The sequence below is a fragment of the Gymnoscopelus braueri genome (assembly GCF_963280865.1).
Source record: "Gymnoscopelus braueri genome assembly, chromosome: 7".
Classification (NCBI taxonomy): Eukaryota; Metazoa; Chordata; class Actinopteri; order Myctophiformes; family Myctophidae; genus Gymnoscopelus; species Gymnoscopelus braueri.
Genome location: NC_137608.1, coordinates 40068982 through 40092990, shown reverse-complemented (window position 1 = coordinate 40092990; position 24009 = coordinate 40068982). Strand labels below are relative to the sequence as shown.

Genomic DNA, 24009 nt, shown 5'->3' with positions numbered 1-24009 from the left:
TCGCATGGTGTTTTCATCAGGACGGGAGACAATTCTTTTAGTGTTAACTACAACTAGTGACTGCACTTTGCAACAGAACAAAGTGATAAATGTTTATGGAAGCGCTCAAAACTATTATTTAATTGTGATGAAAACCGGGACGGCTTGGTAGTGAATACTGGAAACCGTGACATTTTTGTGTTTTAGAGATGTTTGTCAGGACTTGGGACTAACCCAACTTGAAGTCTGATCACTATAAAAAAAGAGTTCCAGTGCCTTCATCATGGGAGACGCACAGCTCCAGGTTTACTGGGGCGAGTACCTGCCCCTGGGCCCCATATAGGGACAGCTGGGTTCACTCAACACCAAAACACACCATATGGCTCAGAACACCATGCAGAAAACAAGCCAATACTGCTTCAATCATGCATGTCGGTGACAGGGGCTTCCCCCTTCAGAACTTGAAGTGAACTTTACACAGTCATCTGTTTAGAGGGCTGTGAGCTGTGACTGGCACCACTCACCATGGCCAGAGGCACGATGCCCCCCAGGTCCTCTCGCAACAATCGGATCTCTGTCTCAGCCTCTTGCGTTGCGACGCGGCTTCCCGGGTACTCCACCTGCCAGGCCATCCAGCGGCTGCCCTGTAGCTCAGGGAAGCTCTCCAGTTTCAGGTCGACTTGCAGTACCCTCTGGTAGCCCACCTCAGACCTGTCAGGGAAAGAGAGACATTGAGAAAGAGTGAGAGAGCGTGCAAGAGGGTGTGTGATGGAGTTGGACAATACATGATATAATAATATGAGCTCATTTTTGCCCAATTCACACCAACAGTGGTAGAGGTTGTCCTCTAAGCGTTTTCCCCCCTTAATGGGTGTGTACAAAACATTTGAAACACCCACGTCACCTTGTGTGTACGCCTAGTCCACGCCTAGTTCAGAAAACAATGAGCTTCTGGTTGACTTGCCGCACAGTAGAACTTTTCTCAATGTCTTTTAGCTGGCTCTGCCTCTGCCTAACTAAAATGCATGGAACCTCACCACTTTCTCTGAACGAGGAAGAGGAATACCGCTGTTGGTGTGAATTGGGCGTTAGGCCACTGTCTTTCATGGCAAATAGTAAAGACAGCCTAATGAGGCTCCTTGACTTAAATCTATGAAATTTCACCAACTGAAGTTCGTCAAAATGCCCTTTCTGTGTTTGACTCTCTGGTCACCTCTGTGGTTCATGGAATAATACCAGCCTCTTTTATTGTTCATTCTCCTTTCACTTTGCCACAGGTGATGAGCACTGTAAATACAGTCCATAAGCTGCCAGCCGCTTCGTGAAGCAGTTCAAAGGAATGAGTCGGCAGGCGTCACCCCCCTGCTAAAGCGATGAAGGCTAGGTTTGTCACCGCTGCCCTTGTTTGCAGTTGCAGAGTGTAAATATATGGCATGCTGCAGCAGGATCTATGGCAAGGCTGAATTAAGTCCGACAAATGGAAAGCGTCGATAATAAAATTTCCCCACGGCACCATAAGTCTCCGGTGCTCAGGGGTTTAAATATAGCCGGGACGCAGGAAAGGTCAGCTTTACATGGGAGCAGAAGGCGATGGGAAATGGCACAAGATCTGTTAAGCCTGATTTATACTTTGTTGCGCGTCGGTGCCGCGTGCAGAAAATTGACGATTTACAAGCTCACAATGCGTCATGAATGTTACACGTTGTGAGCTTGTAGATCTGCTGTTTTCGCTACACTCCTGTATACATTAAGCATTAGCCATGTCTTGCATGTCAAATGGCAGCGTGTCAAATTACCTTTCATGGATCATCAGGGGAAGAAAAATCTAGTCTTTGTTTAGTAACAAGAATACAATATGTGGTACATCTTGGAAAGACATCTGAGTAAACATATAAAACATGCTCAATAATGAATGTGAGTCAGAAAATTATAAATAATAAACCAGACATTTTATTCTCCCGCCTGGTATTAATTTAAATTTCACTTTTTTCCCCCCCTTCACACTACTCTCATAATATGTGTTTTCATTCAGAAATAATGAATTATTTGTTATGCATTGGAGCACAACAGCCCAATTTTCTTTTTGCCCAGAACAGAAGTATGCATAAATAATTAAAATGACAACCAAATAACAGATTTCATAACAGTGTACTACCACGAGCCATATCACAGCACAGACTTACAGTACGTAACATGTACAATGCTGTGAATGTACAGAGGCCTGTTTGCGTTTGAAGACAAATAAAGCGAGGGGGTTCGTCAAGCAAACAATGATGACAGATGATGCCCAGAATGACCAGAAATAAACAGTGTTTACAGTACATACACACGATATGTCTTCTCTCCCAAGCTTGACAGATACAATCTGCCACAACAAAAGCTTCTTTAACAAAACATATCTCAAGTCTTTCATAATCATCTAACTCAAGAAAATCACGACAAATAGAAGACATCTTACCAACAAATACCTCTCTTATATCATCATATTTAGGGCAATAAAACAAAAAGTGAACCTCATTTTCAATTTCACCAAGTTCATAAAACAAACACTATCTCTCTTCCTCTGGAGCAGTGGTGGAAAAAGTAAGTAAAAGTACCAATACTGCAACGTAGAAGTACTCTGTTACAAGTAAAAGTCTGGTGTTCAAAATTTACTTGAGTAAAAGTACAAAAGTATTGGCATCGGAATGTACTTAAAGTACCTAAAGTAAAAGTACTACAACATTTGAAAATAGCAGATCTACAAGCTCATAACGCGTCGCGATGTGACGTTGTGAGCTTGTAGATCTGCTATTTTCAAATAGCCTAGGTATAAAATAGGGCTAAAGCGGTTAATGTATGTTTCAGAATATAATAATTGATATCTGAAAAGTAGCTAGTAACTAAAGTATTCAAATAATTGTAGTGGAGCAAAAGTACAATATTTGCCTCTGAGATGTAGTGGAGTAGAAGTAAATGTATTGGAAATTAGAGAAACTCAAGTAAAGTACAAATACCTGAAAATTGTACTTAAGTTCAGTACTTAAGTAAATGTACTTAGTTACTTTCCACCACAGCTCTGGAGTGGCATTGAACCTGCCAGTCTCCAGAGCTAATGGTAATCCTCCTGATTTTTGTATTGTTTATTTGTTACAACCCTGGTGTGTTTTTTTAATGCAAAAAATGTTGGAACGTTGGATCTAAAATAGGTAGATACAGGTAACAAGCATTTTCTTTTCTTTTTTTCTACATTTTTGCCTTCAATGAGATTCTCAAAATAGGGACGGTTAAATGAACACTCACAGACTTTTGCTGTGTCAAACACCAACACAACTTGCAGCAGATATACAGTACTGGCAAAAATGCAGGCATGCAAAAACAATATACGGGTTATGTGCACACTCTCAAATAAGGGAGTTAAACACAAAGGCACTGACTATTATTACATGTTTTGATATCGAGATGTCAATTAAGGTCATAATATCCATGCTTAGGTGGCAGATTTTAATAGCATCTGTTTTAATGGGGCTTTACACTTCTTACCGGAATAATGTGCCAGAAAAATATTGAAGTGTTATGGCTAGGTGTGGAATAAAGGCTAGCGCCATCAAAATATTGAAGTAATATGCTTGAATGTGGCATAAATTACTAACATGACACTGAAGTGATATGGTTGAATGTGGAATAAAGAACCCACATGACACTGAAGTGATATGGTTGAATGTGGAATAAAGAACCCACATGATACTGAAGTGATATGGGTATGTAGACTTGTGCATCACTTTGACATTCAGACATTGTGCAAAATTGTCATATCTATAACGGAAGTATCGCACCATTTCAAAATATGTTTTTTCCCCCCACCAGCTACGAACATGAAATATCTTGAGGAAATGGAAATAATGCATCAAGGACAAGAGTGAAATAATACAATGAATTGCAAGGACTTCTTTTCACCCTCTGACTTCGACTGACAACACCTTGAAATTTAGATAAATGGAAAGTATGATGTACGTGTGTGTGTGTGTGTGTGTGTGTGTGTGTGTGTGTGTGTGTGTGTGTGTGTGTGTGTGTGTGTGTGTGTGTGCGTGCGTGCGTGCGTGAGTGCATGCGTGCGTGCGCGTGCCTGTGTGTGTGTGCATGTGTGAGTGCGTGCACGCATGCGGTGTGTGTCTCGCTTGTGCTTTGAGAACGCAGTGGTGAGATTCAAGCATGAATCTTTTTCATGAACACAGGCATTTGCTAGTGGGGGAAAAAAAGAAAAGAAATGCATGCAATTTTATACTGTCTCGCAGGAGCCTCAAAAACACATAAAATCATCATAGAATCAAGATTTCTTTATTCATCTTTTTACATTTTTGTGACTCTTGAACTAATAAATCCCCAGCTAAACCAAGAAATTGTTCTTTTACAAGATATGAATTGAGGATGAAATGTAAATATTTTATTACACTTTATTAAATGAAAATGTTACAGTTGCAGAAGATTGCAGCAAATGCCAGGATATGACAATACACAATTTAGCAACCCAAATAAGCTAATCAACATAATTACATTTCCGGGGGTTTAACCATTCTTAAACCCCAGTACCCATATTGTGGGGAAAACCTTCGCAGTAAATCGCAGATCTACAAGCTCACAATACGTTGCATTGTGTTGCATTTCTACGAAGATATTTAGAGTAGAGCGAAAACAGAAAAGATATTAGTAAAGAGCCCTGAGGGACTGTATGGGGTTTAAGTGGTTTGTGGTAATATGAAAATGACTTTTTGAAGCTCTTTACTGTGTTTCAAAGCACAGTCCATCAGCAATAACAATAAGCGCTGTGTTGCTGATTATGGTAATTGACCCCGGCTGACCTGTCAAAAGATGTAACCAAACAAACAAACAGGACTCTGTCAGGGTGAATGTGAGATATTCAGACACCATCAGCCGTGTCCATGTTCAGCCCCACTGCTCTGCCTTCATGCTCCCGCTAACGCCAAGCTCCACTGTGGCCACAAAGCGTGTTGAATGTGCGTTGCATCAGCAATTGCTATCGGCCGAGGGAATGTTGACTTCACTGAAAGGTGCTCCACTGCCTATGTTGCATCGGCATTGCATTGCGTCCGATTGGCTGCGTCCAAGCTAAGATATCGGCAAGGTTCCATTTTTAATGGCGAACGCATACATCCACTCACACATCTAGTGCATTAAAATAACTAGGCTGATGACGCCCATTGGGAACCATGGCCGATGGGACGCATGTAATACCCGTTGTAACCGTTGTCAGAGTACTTTGTGCTGTAGTACCATTATCGTAGTACTTGGAGGTCTATGACGTCAGTATTATGAGGACATATTGATAACATCAGGGATCTCCATACATGGGCTTAAAAGGGACACAGACAGACAGACACACAGAATTTGGATTTTAGGTTCTTGACAACCGCTGGTATAACCAAATTCTCAGTCAGGACAACACACCCTCGGGTCCTTGGTGATACATACGTCAAGTTTGTAGTCGACTGATCGAATGACGGTTGAGTTATGCATCGCGCGCGCACACACACACACACACACACACACACACACACACACACACACACACACACACACACACACACACACACACACACACACACACACACACACACACACACACACACACACACACACACACACACACACACACACACACACACACACACACACACAGTAGCCTAGGGAACGATGCTAGTCAGGAACGATGTAAGTTCGGAATGCATGCCCCACCGGGTATTGACTGCCAATGACGTGTTTGACGTGTGTCAATCCAAAGGCCACACCGCCAAGGACGTGTTTTGACGTGTGCTGGTGTTTTCAGTGTTTACGCTAGATGGCGCTCTTCGCTAACCTATGAGTCAGCATTTGACTCCCAGTGAAGCAGGAGATCACGTGATCGCAAAAAAAAACAGTCAATTTACTGCCATTCTACTGGATTTGGAAACATGCCTTTTTCTCTGCTTTATGGCAAAAAAAACCCTACATTTTATTCAACTGCCAATAACTATGGAACGGATTATCGCGAGGGCACGCTTTTTTACCCCCGATTCTACGAGACTCTGCAACGTTTTTTAAAGCGATCCGTGGTTTAAAAACAGCAGATCTACAAGCTCACCGTTGTGAGCTTGTAAATCTGCTATTTTCAAGAAATCTGGCACAAAACATTTTCAGATGGTTATAGGGACAAATACATATCAATTTGGGGGTCCATGACATGAAAATATTTGAGAACCACTGGTTTAAATAATAATTAGCCCAAATAAGCAACTACACTTTACAAACAAGCCCCAAAAAAACGCAACTACCAATATTTACAAGCAACTTTACAGAAAAACAAGCTCAAAGTCGCTTATAATAAGCGGACATGGCAACACTGTCCCGTAGTAAGATACTCGTAGCTACATGCTCTCGCAACTGCCATCTAGTGTATGAATAGGTATACATGGATTCAACATAAGAAAACGTATCAGAGCTATACTAGCAGAAATAAAGAACGTACGACCGTTCCTCACCCCCGACGCACGTGAAAACCCGTCTACGGCGACTTTGTACGGGCCTTTATGAAATACCCATGGTACCGGTTGTACCAAAGTTGATCAGTTGGACGGTTCTCGAGATACTTGAAGGACAGACAAGTACACTCACACGCATGCATGCACGCATTCAGAGATTTGCTGTATTTATAGATAGATGAGATACATTTTATATTGTATCATTTGTAAAATTGTATAATTGTATATTGGTTGTTTTTCTGGTGTAGGCTGTTCAGGCTATTCTTTTTTATACGGTGTTGATAGACAGGGAACACAGAGAGAGAGCAGGGAAGTGATATGCAGTAAAAGGGCCGGCAGCCCGGGAATCGAACTTGGTTCTCTTTGATTAATACTACTTGCCCATTTTTATTTTGTACACTCTGAGAGTTAAATTAACTTTAATTTTACTGTGTACATGAATTACGGCGCTACAATGGCGTATAACTGCCCTCTATACTTTTTTTAATGTTCCATTTCACAGTTGTTTATATTTCCAATACCGTCCAATAAAGTTCATAGAGTATATCCCATCAGCTAAAAAAAAAAAAATCATTACCTGTGTAAACGAGGGGTGAGTGTATGAATTTGTGACCACCCTCTAGTGGTTTTAGGAGACAACTGTCCTTTGCTCTGTTTCTATTTGCCAGTTGTTCATTCGTTTTGTGCTCTGTATGTAAATAGAGCCAGCATGTTTATTAAAACCACAAGCAGCACTCTATGTGGACAAATTAAGCTACAGCTACTTATGCATAATCAATGAATATTGTGCATCTCCTGATGCTCTCCATTAAAACAAGCATTTGGAAGGTACCCTATGGAGCAAGTACAGGTAGAACATCAAATTGACGCAAATTGACACTTATCGTGACGCAAAGCAATGCTCTCGGTGGAGCTGGCACACACGTTATGTTAATCACAGGACACACGACAGCATGGGTTCTAATTCAACTGGCTACAAAGGACCTTGTGGATGTGCTCCATGCAGCCTAGTTTGCCTACTAATTATCTGTAAACAGGCTTGTGTTGCAACCAAGTCTGATGCCAGAACAACCAGACTCAGCAGCAGATGAAAATAAAGAAAGAAAGCAAGAGATGGCTGAATCTCTGGCGTTAGTACAGAGACCTGAGAGCAGAAGCAGACCTGACAAGGTGCTGTCTAAAACCTCTGGCATTCGACTGAAGGAACATAGAGTAAGGAGTTGACTCAGAGAATGTTCTGGAGGCATCGTCCTTCTGTGTATTCTTCACAATGAAGTCGATCAGGGAACAACAAATAGAAACCATTACTGTACGTGTAAAGGGCCTCGCGCTATTTAATCATTCACATACGTTACTCCTGTGGCCTTGAGCAGCCTTTCAATCATTTTGTAATATGAAAAATACTCTCAAAAAGTAAAAAAGAAGAACAAAGGTAAACATTTTTTTTAAAGAAATAAAAAGAATCAATTTATTTTTTCTCTCTCTACCTCTATCTCCTGTGGATTATCACACGCACACGCACACGCACACGCACACACACACACACACACACAGTAGGTCTGAGGTCTCTTTCCAGAAACTATGCTGGCATGGTCTGCCACCTTTCATATATAGCTGTGTACATCTCATCCTACGTGCCATTACTTTTCAGTTTCATGTACAATTGACTGTCAAGTAGTGTAGCCATAATGTCAATGACATTGCAGAGCTTACTTCCTTTCGCGAAGGGCTCGCAAAGTGAGTGTTTGTGTTCCCACGAAAATCCAACACTTGCATTTCTAATTGCCACCTGTGATTTCCTGGTGATACAAACATACTTTGTGGATTACAAAGACATTTAAATGACAGAAATCTGAGAGAAAGATGAAGAGAGCTAGACAATGCATGTGTTCGAGAGTGGAAGAAAGCCAGTAGAGACAATGTACAACTGGTGATCACTTCCGCGCTACTCTTTCATGGTTTGAGGTAGAAATTGAACTGCATACATCACTATCATTATTAGGACATGCCTCATAGCAGAGATTCACACTCTACTGAGCACCTTTTTATCTTAATTTGACCTTGATTTGGCTTATTATTCAGAATCTGGTACTTGACACCGAGTCTTTCACCGACAAAAACACGTCAATCAATCATTTTCCTCCAGAATATCCTCCCGTAAAGCCCTTCAATATCTTCTGACGGTTGATTTATACTTATACTTGATTTATACGGCGATTGCGTGTGTGTCACGCTCTGAAAATAGAAGATCTACAAGCTATGTATATAAATCACCCTTTACAATTTCTTCAAAATGTAGTTTGTTGCATGCTTTTCGGGCAGGAGAATCCTAATTTCCCCGGCCTGCTCCTCCCTTTGGGAATAACGCGGTCTAAAGAATCAGCCACCTATACCTCAGGTGGTTCAGCTCCCTCTAAGAATAGCCTTCCTCGATAGGAGCAGGTTAGCGCTATTGAATTTAGGCCTTGAGGAGGTTATAGAAAGACAGATTCAAATGTCAAAGAGAATAAACAGATAGGGGGCGTGGGGGGGGGGTTGGGTTTAGGTAATAGAGTCAGTGGTGGCAGTTCAGTTCTAGCAGACGTCTCTGGAGGGAGGTCTGTAATTGAAACCGGCTCTATTGTCCCATTATCAGAGCCATTGTGTCGGTGTGACACTCTCGTTTAATCTCCCCTCCACTGATGTGATAGGGCCTCAGTGTCCACTCCACACCCACACCGGGGTTCAGAAAGTGAGAAAGAATGAGACAGAAATAATGATATAGAAAGAGAGGGACGAGAGAAACGGAGTTGAGAGAAAGATAAAAGGGAAAGTGTGAGAGAGATGAGACAGAGTTGGTGTGTGTGTGTGTGTGTTTGTGTGTGTGCGCGTGTGCATGCGTGCGTCTGTGCGTGTGACGTGTGTGTGTACGTGTGTGTGTGGGAGGGTGGGGGTCGGGAGGTTGACATTTCCAGGGCCAATATCTTTACTTCTGTATCTTATAGATCCAGTTCAGCATTGTATCTCCTCTGTTCCACTGACATCTGACTCATGTCAGACGTCTGGCAACATACTTGAAGCTCAGACCCAACATCTTCATTATAATGTACTGTATGGACATGTGGAAGAAGAAAGAAATAACCAGCAGCACATGTACAGTATAACTCATCCAGCAAGAGATGGAGAGATGTGTTGCAAGGGAGTGGGAGAAAAGAATAAGTTGCAAAATGCAGGCTGGTGGAACAGTTAAGTTGTGACCACAACACTCCGAGAGCAGCCTCATGCAAACTCCAAAACTACTTCTATTTGCAAGGGGGAAAAATAATCAAATTTGAGGCTCCAGTGGTGCTTGAAGCGCCCTGAAACTGTTCTGTTCCCATACTCCTCCACCTGGAACTATAGCAGGCAGGCAGGCACCACACGCACACACGGCACACGCACGCCGCAAACGTACGCAAACTTACGCATACAGATACTCAAACGGTACACATACACAAACACATGCACATATATATAAACATACTCTACATGTACGTACAGACGTACGTACTACTGTACATACATAGGTCTACCGTACATGCATACATACATAAACATACATACATACTGTACATACGTATTACGTACAGACAATACACCTACACAAAAATGGCTGCAACTGTTTTGAATTGTTTTAAATGTATTTGTGTTTTAATTTTATTTATTGGTTATTGTTAAATTGTTTTTATTAATATTAATTGTGTGAAGTGAAATTGTATTCTAAATTGCATTGAATCTCATCGACACTGTAAATGAGGGCAACCTCAATGTCCTTTTGAGAGGTTTGAATGAATGAGAATACATAGCCAGTGCACTGCACAGGCACACTATACGAGAGCAGACACATAAATGTAGATGCCGCAGTAAATTTGACCGACCAATCAGTCAGTCTGCAAACTGACTGGTGGGCTAGTCAATTTGAGAAAAAAGCTGACACTGATAGGAAGAGGAGGGCTTGTTTTGTTCAACATGGCAGGCTGCCTTGTTGAAACAAAATGAGCCTTCAGCCTCGTGAGGCGCCCCCCTCCCCCCTCCCCGAGTGAGCACGATATTGTGAGCGACTGGCCGTGCCGAACAGCCAATGGCCTCGCGCGTTGATTGGCATGCCGTGCAAGTTGGCACGCCGTGGTGAACGTAATCGTTTAGTAACCGTTTCGAAATAATTGGAAAATGTATCTAAGCATGATTGGTTGAAACAAAACAAAAGCTCCTCCTCACATCAATTAAGTCAAATTGACTAACCCACCAGTCAGTGTGCAAACTGACCGATTTCTCAAATGTACTGTAACATAATAGGCCTACATGTACTGTATATTATGCAAACAGACATATTGAAGCACATTCACTCGCACAAAACATAAAGAATATGCAGTAGAGCAGACAAACAAACATGTGCATAATGTGCACACATACAGTACAGACTGTACAGTACATACACATGCACACATACTGTATACAGGCTCACACACAATGTGCCCCCCATGACTCACTCCTCTAAGAAAACCTGTCACTTTATTTTAGGACTCATATGTCAAAAAACATCTTTCACCGTTCAACTGGCACTAACACAGGAAGCAGCCCAAACATTACAGAACAAAATTCTGGCTGAGTCATAAAGAGACACTGTCATACCACTGCTTGACACATCACATTCTTGTCAGTATGTCTGAATTCACTGGGGAAAAAAATAAGGAATAAAATAAAATAAAAGCAACCTTTTAATGGATTATGGCAATTGATCTCTGTCACTCATCAGTTTGCAGCCCCTTGCACTGATCTAGCATATCCAGTCAGTCAGTACTTTTTTACACTTGAATTAGAAAGGGGCGCACAGGAGAACGCACCAACGCACTTCTCCGCAAGGAGGCATAGCCTACCCAGGGCTGTGTAAAAGTCAGAAAGTGTCATGGGCAGGGATTTGATCCACCCAAAAAGTGTGGGTAGGCGCACGAACCCATATTAGTAAACATTGTGTGGGTAAAATAACTGAGGATGGCATTTTAAGATCAGAGTTGACGATATAGTTTTTGATTGATTGAATATATTATTAGTCAAAAATGTAAACAGCACATGACACAGTCAGACACTTAAAGGATAACGCAAAAAAAGTCCTGGGGACTTGTTTCCATTGTGGTCCTATATATTGAATTCATCAACATAGCATAACAATAACAAAAAAATACAGAACATGTCATCAACAAATACAGAACACTGTACAGTACTGTACAAAGGAGAAAAGGGGAAAACGGTGGCAATGGCCTTCTTTCTATGGGAAAATGCATTTATCTCCCCTTGTGGTCTCCTGGTTGGTGACCACAAGGGGAGACTGTATCAAATTAATCTTGAAAAAATATAACAGCAACCACAGGCCAGTTCTGAAAGAAACCAGGGATATACATCTTTTAATGGATGGTCTCAGGGCATTGCACACTTTGGTGGCAGAGTGGTAGAATGAGAATTGTCCCATGTTCGTTCTATATTTGGGTAGTACCAGATTGTTTTAGCTCCCTCTAGTATTGTGGCTGTAAAGCAAATATCAATGGGATTGGTATTTAAGATAGTCAAAGGGACAGTGCCCTAAATACCCTCATACCTGTCCAACTACTTCTCCAAAGTGAGTGACGCCCACAGCCACAACACTAGAGGGAGCGACGTTGATCTGGTACCACCCGAATTTAGAACAAACATGGGGAAATTCTCATTCTACTGCTCTGCCACCTAAATGTAGAATGCCCTTACACGCCATCCATTAAAGGATGTGTAACACTGGTTTCTTTCTAAATTCGCCTAAAAACATCTATCAGGAGACCACAAGGGGAGATAAATATACATTTCCCATCTGTACAAATAGTGTTTGCATTTGTTGCTGGCATGTATTATTGTGTTAATGTGTTATGCTATGTCTGTTATCCTTTTAACCTTAATGTCTTACTGTACCACATGCTGTTTACATTTCTGACTAATAAAGTATTCAATCAATAAATCACAATTAGAATCTATAGGCTAGGTGTATACTAGGCCTAGGTGTATACTAGGCCCAGGTGTATACTAGGCCTAGGTGTATACTCGGCCTTGGTGTATACTAGGCCTAGGTGTATACTAGGCCCAGGTGTATGCTAGGGTGTATACTAGGCCTAGGTGTATACACTCTGTCAGGCAGAAACCTTGTCCTAAACCGTTACTTTTCAGGAAATGGAAAAAATAACCTATGTTCCAATGGATCCAATGCAGCTATTATTTAGTCACAAGCTCTCGTTAATAACTTTCATTGGTTAAATATTTATAAAACCCTTAGACACACTTAACCACTTTCAATATTGTCTGTTTTGCAAAGCATACAGTATACTGCATGTATCATGCAGTATACTGTATTTGATAGGTTGGTGATTGGTGACCTATCAAACCTATCAAACTATGTGACTCCAGTGGTTGCTGTTTTGATTTTCAAGATGAATTTGATCCATTGCTGGTTTCAAATTTACTGGCACTGGATCAAATTAATCTTGAAAATTAAAACAGCACTGTTCACCTGAACATTGCTCCTGATGGCACCTGAAATCGCCAAACAGCGAACATTGAAGTACGGAAGTACATTGAAGAACATTGAAGTACTAGCGACCAAAAAATCCTCTGTGTTAATTTAACTGAGTGTACAAATAGATAAAGGAGAGAGATGGAGAGTGAGGAATTTGGAAGGAGAGATAGTATGTACATACAGTATATAGAGACTGAGAGAGGAGACAGTGACGATCTCATAGCAATGGTGTTATTCAACATTGCTGTATTGTTACATCTCATAAACTGTAGAAGTACACAAGGGTAAAATTATTTGCTTTTGGATCCTTGTAAACAACAAGAGTTGGTGCTTGAACATCTGTCAGGATCTGTGGCTAGCAATGGCCAGTGTTTTCTGACACACTACAGTATGTGAGATTAATGTAATTGAATATTGCATTTACTTTCTCCGTGTTGGGTGAAATTATTTTCATAAAAGTGTTTTTTTCCCCTCAAAGCTTCATTATAGGCAACTTCAACCCAGTGCTACAAATATCCTCGTTCAATAACGTTTTCTGCATCTCGTCAGATTTTTGCATGACGGAAAAACAGCCTTTTTGGTAAATCTGTCTCCAAAGCTTGCAGATGAAAACAGCTTGCATGTGCTAAAGTGTTTCTGTCTATCCCTTTTTTATACAAAGAGGTATAACCAGAGTGCTTTCGTATCCACATGTCCAAGAAACACATTTTACTGTGTGAAACTCCCACTTTGTTCAGTTATTTAAAACATTTCAAAGGTTCCTCCTCACTTCCTACGAATAAAAAGAGAATATCCTCCACACAGCTTTGTGTGTGATTTAAAGATCATTATGCTATTTTTCTCCACTGGGTTACAGATTTTGTAAGAGATTCTTCAAACACTCCCATATATAAATAAACAAGGACGCTTGGTGCATTCCGTTTTGCTGTGGTCCAAAGATCAACCCTAAATATTAATAGGCTACTCTTTCACAACTTCCAGTGGCAAATGGCTACAGGAAAAGCTGAACATAGTTAAGTCCACTAATGGATTTCTTTATATATTTGTTTGTTATGTATACAGACACCTCTGCCTAAGGCTTTGAAAGACAAAAAGAGATCAAAACAACACATAGCTATACGGCAGTTCAGATAGATAGATCTGGTTGCACATTAAAGCTTCTAAATATACCACCATCAAATCAAAAAGAGACCCTCAGTGCCCTGTGTGTTTTTTTTCTTTTCTGCACTGCTCTTCTCAAGTAGCTGCATTTTCGTTAGCTGTGTGACGATGATAATACATCAAAGGGATTGAATCAATTCCAGTTGCAAACGCCTTTTAGTCCGAGGACAACTGGCAGAGGAGGAAACAGAAGAAGCCTTGGCTGCAGAAGTAATAGCCAGCGAAACCCATGTGAAATTTCACTAAGCTGTGAGGGAATTTCATTTCACAGGCCGAGGGGAGCCCGTCAGAAGTGTATTAGCCCGGGCCACTCTTGACATGTAAGCGCCCCAGAGGTGAGAGCCTCTTGTTAGGCCCGCATGGTGAGACGGGAGACCCCAATGGTGAGAGCATGAAACCTAATCTACCGGCTAGCATGAAAGACCAGCATCTGTTCTTTGAGTTGGAATGGATTAGTACGGACCAACTGTACTTAAGTCAAAACAAACGACCAAAACGCTCCATACCTGAAGTCAGCATTATACTATTATACGATACTATCAAAAATAAAGCAGCATGATACTGTCGGTTGGTATGGCTTTTTGGAAATGAGAGTATTTGTTATGTGGGATGTGGGAGGGGGGTGGAGGGAGGGTACGTGTGTGTATGTATGTATGTACGTATGTATGTATGTATGTGTGTGTTTTGATGTTGTCATTGTAAGTAAACATAAAATAAAGCAGCAACAGTTTACTTTTTTTATGACTAAAAGTAAAGAAAAGCAAGACAGCAAAGAAAATAATTGATGCTTTACAAACTACGATAAAGGTCATTCGTCTCTCGAGACAGACTGTTGGGTCACACAGTTTTCAAATGCGTCCGCCTAACAGTCTGTACATCAGAAGCTCTGGAAATGGAAAATGTAAATGTCTTGCCTCCCCCAACTTCTGTTATTCAAAGCCCATGTAGCTTGCTGCTTGGCACAAATGGAAATTCTAAAATATATTTGAAAATATTTTATCGTGAATGGAATTGACAAACAGACGACAGCTTCCTGTCATAATTTTGCGATACGGGGGTGCAGACCCTGTAGCATTCGAAGATTATGGTAGACTTGTTTTGCTTGAGAGACGACATTGCCATGGATACCTCATCATATGAGCAGGCCATTTGAGTGCATTAAGGTAGGTAGACGACCACAGTTTTGAGGAAACACCCAAACTTGTGCTAGTAAAACAGAGGAGACTGTAGCCCAAAATAATGTATGGTAAAGCCATTAGTATTTCTATTATCCTACAGAGGAATATCCATTCCAAGATGAGAGAGTGTCTCGTATCTCGGGAGGGGACTTGGGGTTTGCGGCTGGTTGGGGGTTGCAGTGGTGGGGTGGGGTGGGGGGGGGTGCGCAGAGCAATGCCTCCTCAGAGGCCAATACCCAATGGACTTTTTCAATTCAGCCTGTCCAGAAAAGAAAGAGACAGAGAGATAGCGACAGCAGGAGAAAAAGGCATAAACTCCCCCTGAAACACTGTCAAATAAAAGGCAGACAGGAATGAGAATAATAGTGATAAATGTCAGTGATGTGTGTAGCTGGCTCTGTGGCTTTTGAGCCTCACGCTTATGCAGGGAGATATACACTATGTTATGTAGTGGCCACAGGGGAGAAAGTCTGAGCTCCTTAAAATGCAGACTGGTGGAGAGCAGAAGATTGAAGCCACAGTCTACGGACAGGAAGAGAAGACTAGCTTAATGCGTTTTTTTAAACAATATCCTCAATAGCTGCCAACAACAATGGCTATAACAGAAAAGTTTAACAATTAGATTAATTCATTTCAGGAGTACATAAACCATTGCGGCAGATGAGAGCGTAGACACAATAGTCTATTCTGCGTGCTGCAAATGACTTGTGTTGATTAAGCGCCATGTGGTAATGATCCCAGTAAAAAAAAACCGGTATTTCTAAAAGGTATGTTAATCAGGATATCTTTTCTTTAAAAAACATGTTGTTTCCGCCCCACTGACAGCCAAGTATACCACTTTTACCTCTTGGTAATGGTAACATTGGTCACAAATCTGATCAATGCACAAGTGACTATTTCAGTATAATTAAGAATGTCAAGAGGGGTCTGAAAACAAACTAAGTATTATATTGAAGTGACATGGGCTTTATATCTGACAGCAATGAAAGCCTGTAATCGTATGTGTGTGCTTCCATTATCTCTAAGGTCATGAAGACCCTTCAGCACCGAGGCTCTTGATGTGAGCACCTGACATTAACTTGTCATTGTGACACTGTTGAAGACTATCAACACTAATCAAACACATTTCATTTGACAGCCTTAACCCGAGCTGACTTTGAGCAGTGTTAGATTGGATTGTCTGTATGCATGTGTGCGTGTGCGTGCATGCGTGCGTGCCTGTGTGTGTGTGCGCGTGTAAACGCTCCATTATTGTGTGGGAAAGAATCTTGTGTTTCACTGCTGACGCTTTCTAACATGAACGCTGCAATAACAGGCTGCTGATATGATGCAGTCAAGCAGGCCACAGCATCCCTCAAGCTGCTATCATTTCCTTCCAGATACTAAACTAATACCTTTGATTTATGTCGTGTCAGCTAACATTCATTTTGAGCACTGTGACAGAGTTGAATAAAAATAGAGGAAATACTAAATTGTCGTGTCAAACGAAAGCAGCCTGTTGTAAAGGGTGCATATGACAAATACAAAGATCCCAGCAGAACGTATTTTTCATTAAATGTCGTGCATTAATCGTTGAGCTCATTTAATGTCTTGAGATGTAGAAACTGTTCCGAAACACAAACAGAACTGTAAGGACATCAGCTGCTTTACTGAGCATAGCCAGCACACTTTATGAACACAGTCATTAAACTAGGATACAAGAAAGCCCAAAATCATTCAGGCATTACACCAAGGACATAAGAAGGAGCTTGTCCTTGCAGGTAAAGTAGGCCACTTACCTTACAGTATTATGTGGCAATATTAATTTGGTGATTATTTTGTAATTGCACCTGAAGTACAGTATTGAATTCCAGCTTGTTTTGTCTGCTTCAACATGGAAGTACAGTATAATGTCTAAACACGAGTATTGCTCTAAATAATTAATCACTGATTCACTGTTACAGCACATACAGTGAACTGAAGTCGAATCAAAGCAGACAATGTAACCATTGGAATCAATTGTTGTTTTATACATGTGTGAAATGGCCTAGTTATCACACTGTGGCTATTGGCTATGGTTAAAAAAGCAACAGGTGTTTTTCAGAGTGATATCAAATTACAAGTGCACTTTCAACTGAACAAGTAGGGTGGTCACACACCTAATTAACATTCATCTTATTCCCGTAGGACACAAAAGATTTCCCAATTAGATTCAAAATTACTTACAGTAAAACCCACTTTTAATATGCATCAGATTCTTTTTTAAATTAATCATTTATTCTTCCCCCTTTTCTAGTACGACACATAGAGAAAGGGCTGAGTGCTATTAATTATACGATTATAATGAACTGTGGGCACAAACTAAAGGCTTCTAGCGAGCGCATATCAAGCCCAAGAAGGTGATCAAATTTCCTATTAGCCTAACAGGATTCTGCAGCATTCATCAGCTAAAATACTGTTAGCTCCCACGCACTCGTTGTTTTCTCACTGGAACCTCTCTCTCTCTGCCCAAGCCATGCACACAGACAGACACACAAGACTAAATCCACAAGAAGAGAGAAATGTAATTGTCTCGCCGACTCTTTAAATATAGCCATATAATTAGCCTTGTGAGGGAGCACAAATCCACTGACTCATTACTCAGTCAGCTGCCATTTGAAATTGTTCACTCTCCATCCTTGGTTAAAGTAAAATACAGCCCTACTGTTTTCAGGATTCATCTGTATTCATGAAAATGAAATTTGGAGAGAGCCACTGTATACTTTGCAAAGCATTAGACTACCATGAGCTAGAGGAGTTGGAATACGGCAGATAAATGTTATCATTTAACGTGCTACAGCAAGAAAGTAGAGAGAGACGCTATTGTATATGATTAGGTTAGCTAAACGTTCATTCTGTATGAGATACAGTACTAGAGAATGTAAAGAGAGAGGGGGAACAATTTGAAAGCCTGTCACGATGGGATTATGCCATCATTATTTTTGGTCACACAGCCTTTACTGTACATTGCCACGTTAGGTAATGGATACAGTCTGCATTTCGGCCAACAGTAAGCTAAACAAATTAATACATCTAAAAAGAAAAACATTTGAATTCCCAGACGACAAAATCTCATCTTTGAATCAATGAAGTGATCCTTGCCAACAATTATTTAATTTGAACTAAATGCTTTTCAAGCACGCAGTGCCTTTAGAGTCCATCAGCTGAAGTGGACTCGATGGTGTAATGGATCCATATTAATGATACCGTAGGCCATCATCAATCGTGACCTCAGACCTCATCTGATACAGTACTGCTTCCCCTATAAGACCCACTATCTGTCACATTCAATGTGAGATCTATTCAGATAATACACTGCAATATGGCAAATTGGCCATTTCCCCAATTGCAACACTCCATCTTCTTCATATCAAAAGCATCTCAACTCCAAAGAGGAGGATGGCCCACAGGGGAATGACCAGAAGCGGTATTTTAGAATTATATAACTTATCCATACACTAGGGGGCAGCAGACACTGAGACCTGGGGCGGCGCTCCCAACTGCTGTTGACGTTTGTGCAGATAAGATCGGCCCCTTCCTCCAGCCCGGCCCAGCCCTCCCGGTGATCTATGAGTAATATGGTGTGACGGGCAGAGCGTTCCCGTGCACCTGCAGCAGTGACACTGGGAGAGACTGTCCTGCTCAAAGATCAACAACACAAATGGCTCCTTCCAGCCTCCGCCACAGTTGGCATGGCAACGGGACCTGGGGAGCACACAAGGACCATTGACCGGAGGGGGCCCGGGGTGTCAGATCAATGGCACTCTATCACAACCTCGTCTTTAGCCCCCTGTAGACTGCGAGGGGGAGGGGGAGGGGGCGTGTGATGGGGTGATGATACAGTTCACAACTTCCTCATAAGTTCTGGTTCCCTGAGATATATAGGCACGCTAATGGACAGTAGTCCTCGACCTTTTCTGGATCAGGGCTCACTTGAAAAACCTCGAAAGCATTCGCGGCCCACCCATGTGACCACTTGGCTGCCGTGTTCAGTGGTCAGATGGGTGGGCCGCGTGCATTTTTTTCAGAGCATGTAAAGTGTTTAATGATCAAACAATCGACTGGGTTCCGGGCTTGGATCAGTGGAACTAACGTAGAATACTTTAACCACTTAAACCCCAGCCTCCGTATTGTGGGGAAAGCTTGACATTTTAGTAAAATATCAATGTTATTTTATAATTGAAATCTTCGTATCTTTGCCAATTATTTGGGGGCCCGCCACTTGCAATATCCTCATGGCCCACCCAGCCCACAGGTTGAGAATCACTGGTAAAAGGAAACGATAGAAACACGGTTGCACTTCAGAAAGTTTTCCAGCATGTTTTTCCCCCAATTAGGTCATTGGCAAACAAGGATAACGCAGCCATGTGTGTAATTTGCAGACAGAGAGCTGCACCAGCGTCTTGTAAAAAAATAACGTAGAGGACGGGATGGAGGGCATGGACTGTAAAGTGTCTGGATTCACACAAGACCTTTTAACCCATTCAATCCGGTGTATACGCATCTGTGTCATTCTAGATTTTAGCTATAACCATTATTTGTATACTTTGGCTATTTTTGGCTATTGAAAAATAGCAGATCTGCAAGCTCATAGCGCGGCGCCGAGTGCCGCATTACGAGTTTGTAGATCTGCTATTTTAGAAAAAATCTTTTGTGCAAATCTTTGAATACATGTATTGTTTTGAAACAACATTTTTAACTCAAATATTTGCTTCTGGGGGGTCCCTGGAACAACATATTTTGATGGGGATCGGCGGCCAAAAAACATCATTTTGGGGGTCCTTGACAAGAAAAGGTTTGAGCACCACTGATAGAGCAACAATAGTTTTTCAGAAAAATTAGGACATTTGTTGAGACATTTGACAGTTACAAATGTCGCTTTAAAAAAAATATGTATTCAAAGATTTGCACAAATTTACAAGATTTTTCAAAACTAGCAGATCTATAAGCTCATAGGTGCCCTGTACTCGGTGCCACGCTATGAGCTTGTATATCTGCAATTTTTTAATAGCCAAAAGAAATCTAAAATGACAGAGATGCGTTCCCGGATTGAATGGGTTAAAAGCACAGTCAACATTGCACGGGTCATCAGGCAGAAACCTTGTATCTTCATATTTTAAATGTTTCACACAAACGTGTCACAAAAGTAGCAAAAAAAAGATCTACGAGCTCAAAATGCGTCACTATGCGACACTTTTGAGCTGGTAGATCTGCTAATCAAAGCCATGTTCACACCAAATACTGTCTAATGCTGATGGATGCCTTCTTTTTTCTTACTAGCAGAGGTCACAGTCACATACAGTCATTTCTGTACTTCTGCATTCAGACTGGAGTCTAAAGGCGGTTACACACCGGCGAATATGCGAATATACGCAAAATTCGGACTCGTTCCGAATAATTAAAAGACGCTTTTTCGCTTCGCTTTTTCGCTCCATGTAAGCTTGCATTGACTTTATAAGGTTTTTAAAAAAAACATATTATTCGCATGAAAAAGGACCTTAATAGTCACCCAGAACCTTGACAATTTCTCCCATTCATCCTAAAACATATTTTTGTATGGTATTTGGACCATTGGAGGAGAAGAACCATAATAGGAAAAAAGAAAAAGAAAAAAACATCATCAGCATCACCTTGGTTTGGACTCACTAAACATAAAGAGGTGTGAAAGAATCATCATAAAAGTGTCAAATATATGAGCCTAAATTCCCTTCACTAGAATACAAAGAACTCGTTTTTCAATGATTCCCTTTCTCAATCTCACCTTTTATTGCTGTGTTTTAAAACCATCTGTGTCTACATTAGTTTTAGCACATATCAAAAGTATTCTCCGTCAATACACCAAGCCTGAGAACCTTCACTTGACCTCCCACATACAATGGCCCATGCCTATGCCAGTGGTTCTCAAAGTGGGGTCCCTAACCCCCAGGGGTCCTTGATGGGGTTCCACGGGGTCCCCAGCAAAATGTGCTAATTATACAGTAGCATCAAAAGCAGTTGAACAACTTTAACCCTACTGTACTGGCTATTTGAAAATAGCTGATCTACAAGCTCACAACACTTCGCGGTGCAACGTGTTGTGAGCTTGTAGATCTGCTATTTTCAAAAAGTAAAAATGTAATCTTTGAAACACAAATCTTATAAGGGTGGTCCCTGGCACAAAATATTTTCAAATGGGGGTACGCGGCCAAATACATATTAATTTTGGGATCTGTGACATGAAAATGTTGGCCTATGCTATTTCACATTTGATATTTGACAGCCATTTGACAACAACATCCAGTGCTTGTGCATAGTATTTTGTCACAACACACACAAAACATGATTCTGACTCTTGTCTTTTGTTGTGTAAATGACAGCATTGCTTTGTAGTCTTTGTAGGGCGGAACGGAGACCAATGACAGACACCCACGTTCGCTTCCTCATTGGTTTTGACAACCTGTGGTTAATTCAACATGGATGATAAATAACTGTCTAAAGCAGTGGTTCTCAACCAGTGGTCCGGGGACCACCAGTGGTCCTTGAGGGGGGTTCCAGGTGGTTCTCAGCTAAATGATGGAGAGTTGGAAACCAAATGGACCCTTATCGATTTTTAACTCTCAAGAGTTCGGTTATTGTTAAACATCTGCATTACTTAATTAAATAATTGTTATTTTGATCAACGTTTTCCTGTTATCTCTCCTATATGGTACCAACATCAATACAGCATGGAATTGTAGACAAAATCGTATCCAACAATTACGAAATATTCTAAGTTTTGGGTCTGAGAGGCTAAAATCTGATCAATTGGTGGTCTGTGGCTCAAATGCCGAATAAATAATGGCCCTTGATATGAAAAGGGTTGAAAACCACTGGTCTACAGATTTCAGGTATAGGACTAAACAGGAATGTATATACAAAATGATATACTTTATTTGCATTACAGTACATGCATTGTCAGGTGTGTATAGGAGCTTTTCTCTGATGCACGCGTGCAGGACACAAAAAGAGCAAACAAGACAGAATTTGGTTTACCTCCAAACACGGTTGTTAATTAATGCATAAGTATTCCTTCAGCATACTCTCATTTTCTGAGATACGTGCGCTACAGAAACAGGTAATTATTTCAACGAGTTCTGTGTGTGTGTGTGTGTCACAGTGTATGTGTGTGTATATGTATGTGCGCACGCACTCAGCGACATGCACATCATGTAGGGCTGTCAGCGATAGTGACTCTCATTTGCGCAATTCGGAGGTCACTAAGATTAATGTTGACTCGGTGTGTACATATGCAAAAACAATGTCGGATGCCGTCATTTTCTCTGGTCCCCTGCCAAACCCAATTAATGAAGAACATACACATCATAATTTAACCACTGGTTGTCGAGGTGGTTTCCACATAATTACGTGGCCTTTATACATGTTATAAATAGGGTGACCACCCGTCCCGAAATTCGCGGGACAGTCCCGAAATTGGACCCTCTGTCCCGCGTCCCGCACAAGCAGGGCAATGTCCCGAAAATCAAAGTTATGGAAAAAAAAAAAAAAAAAACATTTATTTTATAAAAAAAAAAAAAAGATAAATAATGTTATAAATACGGTATATGATAATGTTATAAATAACATGGGCTTTATAAATGTTGAGGGGAAACCGGCTCTGATTAGGAGAGACAGATGGCATACATGGTGTGGGGTTCATTCAGTGGTGGAAAAATAACTCAAATTCTTTACTTAAAGACGGGGTGCCGTGATTTTCAGTGATCCCCCCCCCCCTAAAACATAATCATCAGGTATTATGGTTATACTAGGAGGAAGATTTTTTTCAAAAAAGTGTACAGAAATTGTTAAAATTATGTTTTTATGTGGACACGCCTCCAGTTCATTAAGTATACCTGGTTCTCACCTTAGCACCTCCTCCACCACCTTAGCACCACCCACCTGTCCTAGTCCCTCCTCCTCCTCACGCCCACACCTGTTGTGCTATGATAATGAGGAGGAGGGTATGTTTTTACTATGACACTAAAGCGCTGTTTTTCTATTGGCACCTTTGACCCTCAAGGTTTCAGCCTCCAGGTAGAAACTCAAAATAGTCAGAGAGGACATAAAACACCATAAAAACACCACCAGGGGGCTTAATGAAGTTCTATCAACCTCATAGACACATGAAAAACAGAAAAAGTGCAAAACCATGGCACCACCTCTTTAAGTAAAAGTACCAATACTGCAATATATAAATACTCTTTTACAAGTAAAAGTCCAGAATTCTAAATTTACTTGAGTAAAAGTACAAAAGTATTGGCATCAAAATGTACTTAAAGTACCAAAAGTAAAAGTACTAAAATGTTTGAAAATAGCCGATGTATAACATAGGGCTAAAGTGGTTAATGTATGTTTCATAATATCATAATTTATATCTGCAAAGTAATAGTAACTAAAGTTTTAAAATAATTGTAGTGGAGTAAAAGTACAATGTTTGCTTCTGAGATGTAGTGGAGTAGAAGTAAAAGTATTGGAAATTGGAAATACTCAAGTAAAGTACAAATACCTCAAAATTGTACTTAGTTACTTTCCACCACTGCAAACCATGCCCATCATGGCCATCTACACTTGGTACCAGGAGGCAGACTTG

At 40.9% G+C, this 24009-nt stretch overlaps 1 protein-coding gene across 1 annotated transcript in view; it reads right to left on the bottom strand.

The window, feature by feature from the left end:
• LOC308089586 (transmembrane protein 132C) overlaps positions 1-24009 on the bottom strand; it is a gene marked incomplete at its 5' end in the record, with an annotated part of 217603 nt that overhangs the window by 49530 nt on the left and 144064 nt on the right. Inside the window, one exon of the mRNA XM_080434397.1 lies at positions 504-690. Coding sequence (XP_080290523.1) covers positions 504-690 — 187 coding nt within the window. The remainder of the gene's footprint in view (positions 1-503; positions 691-24009) is intronic.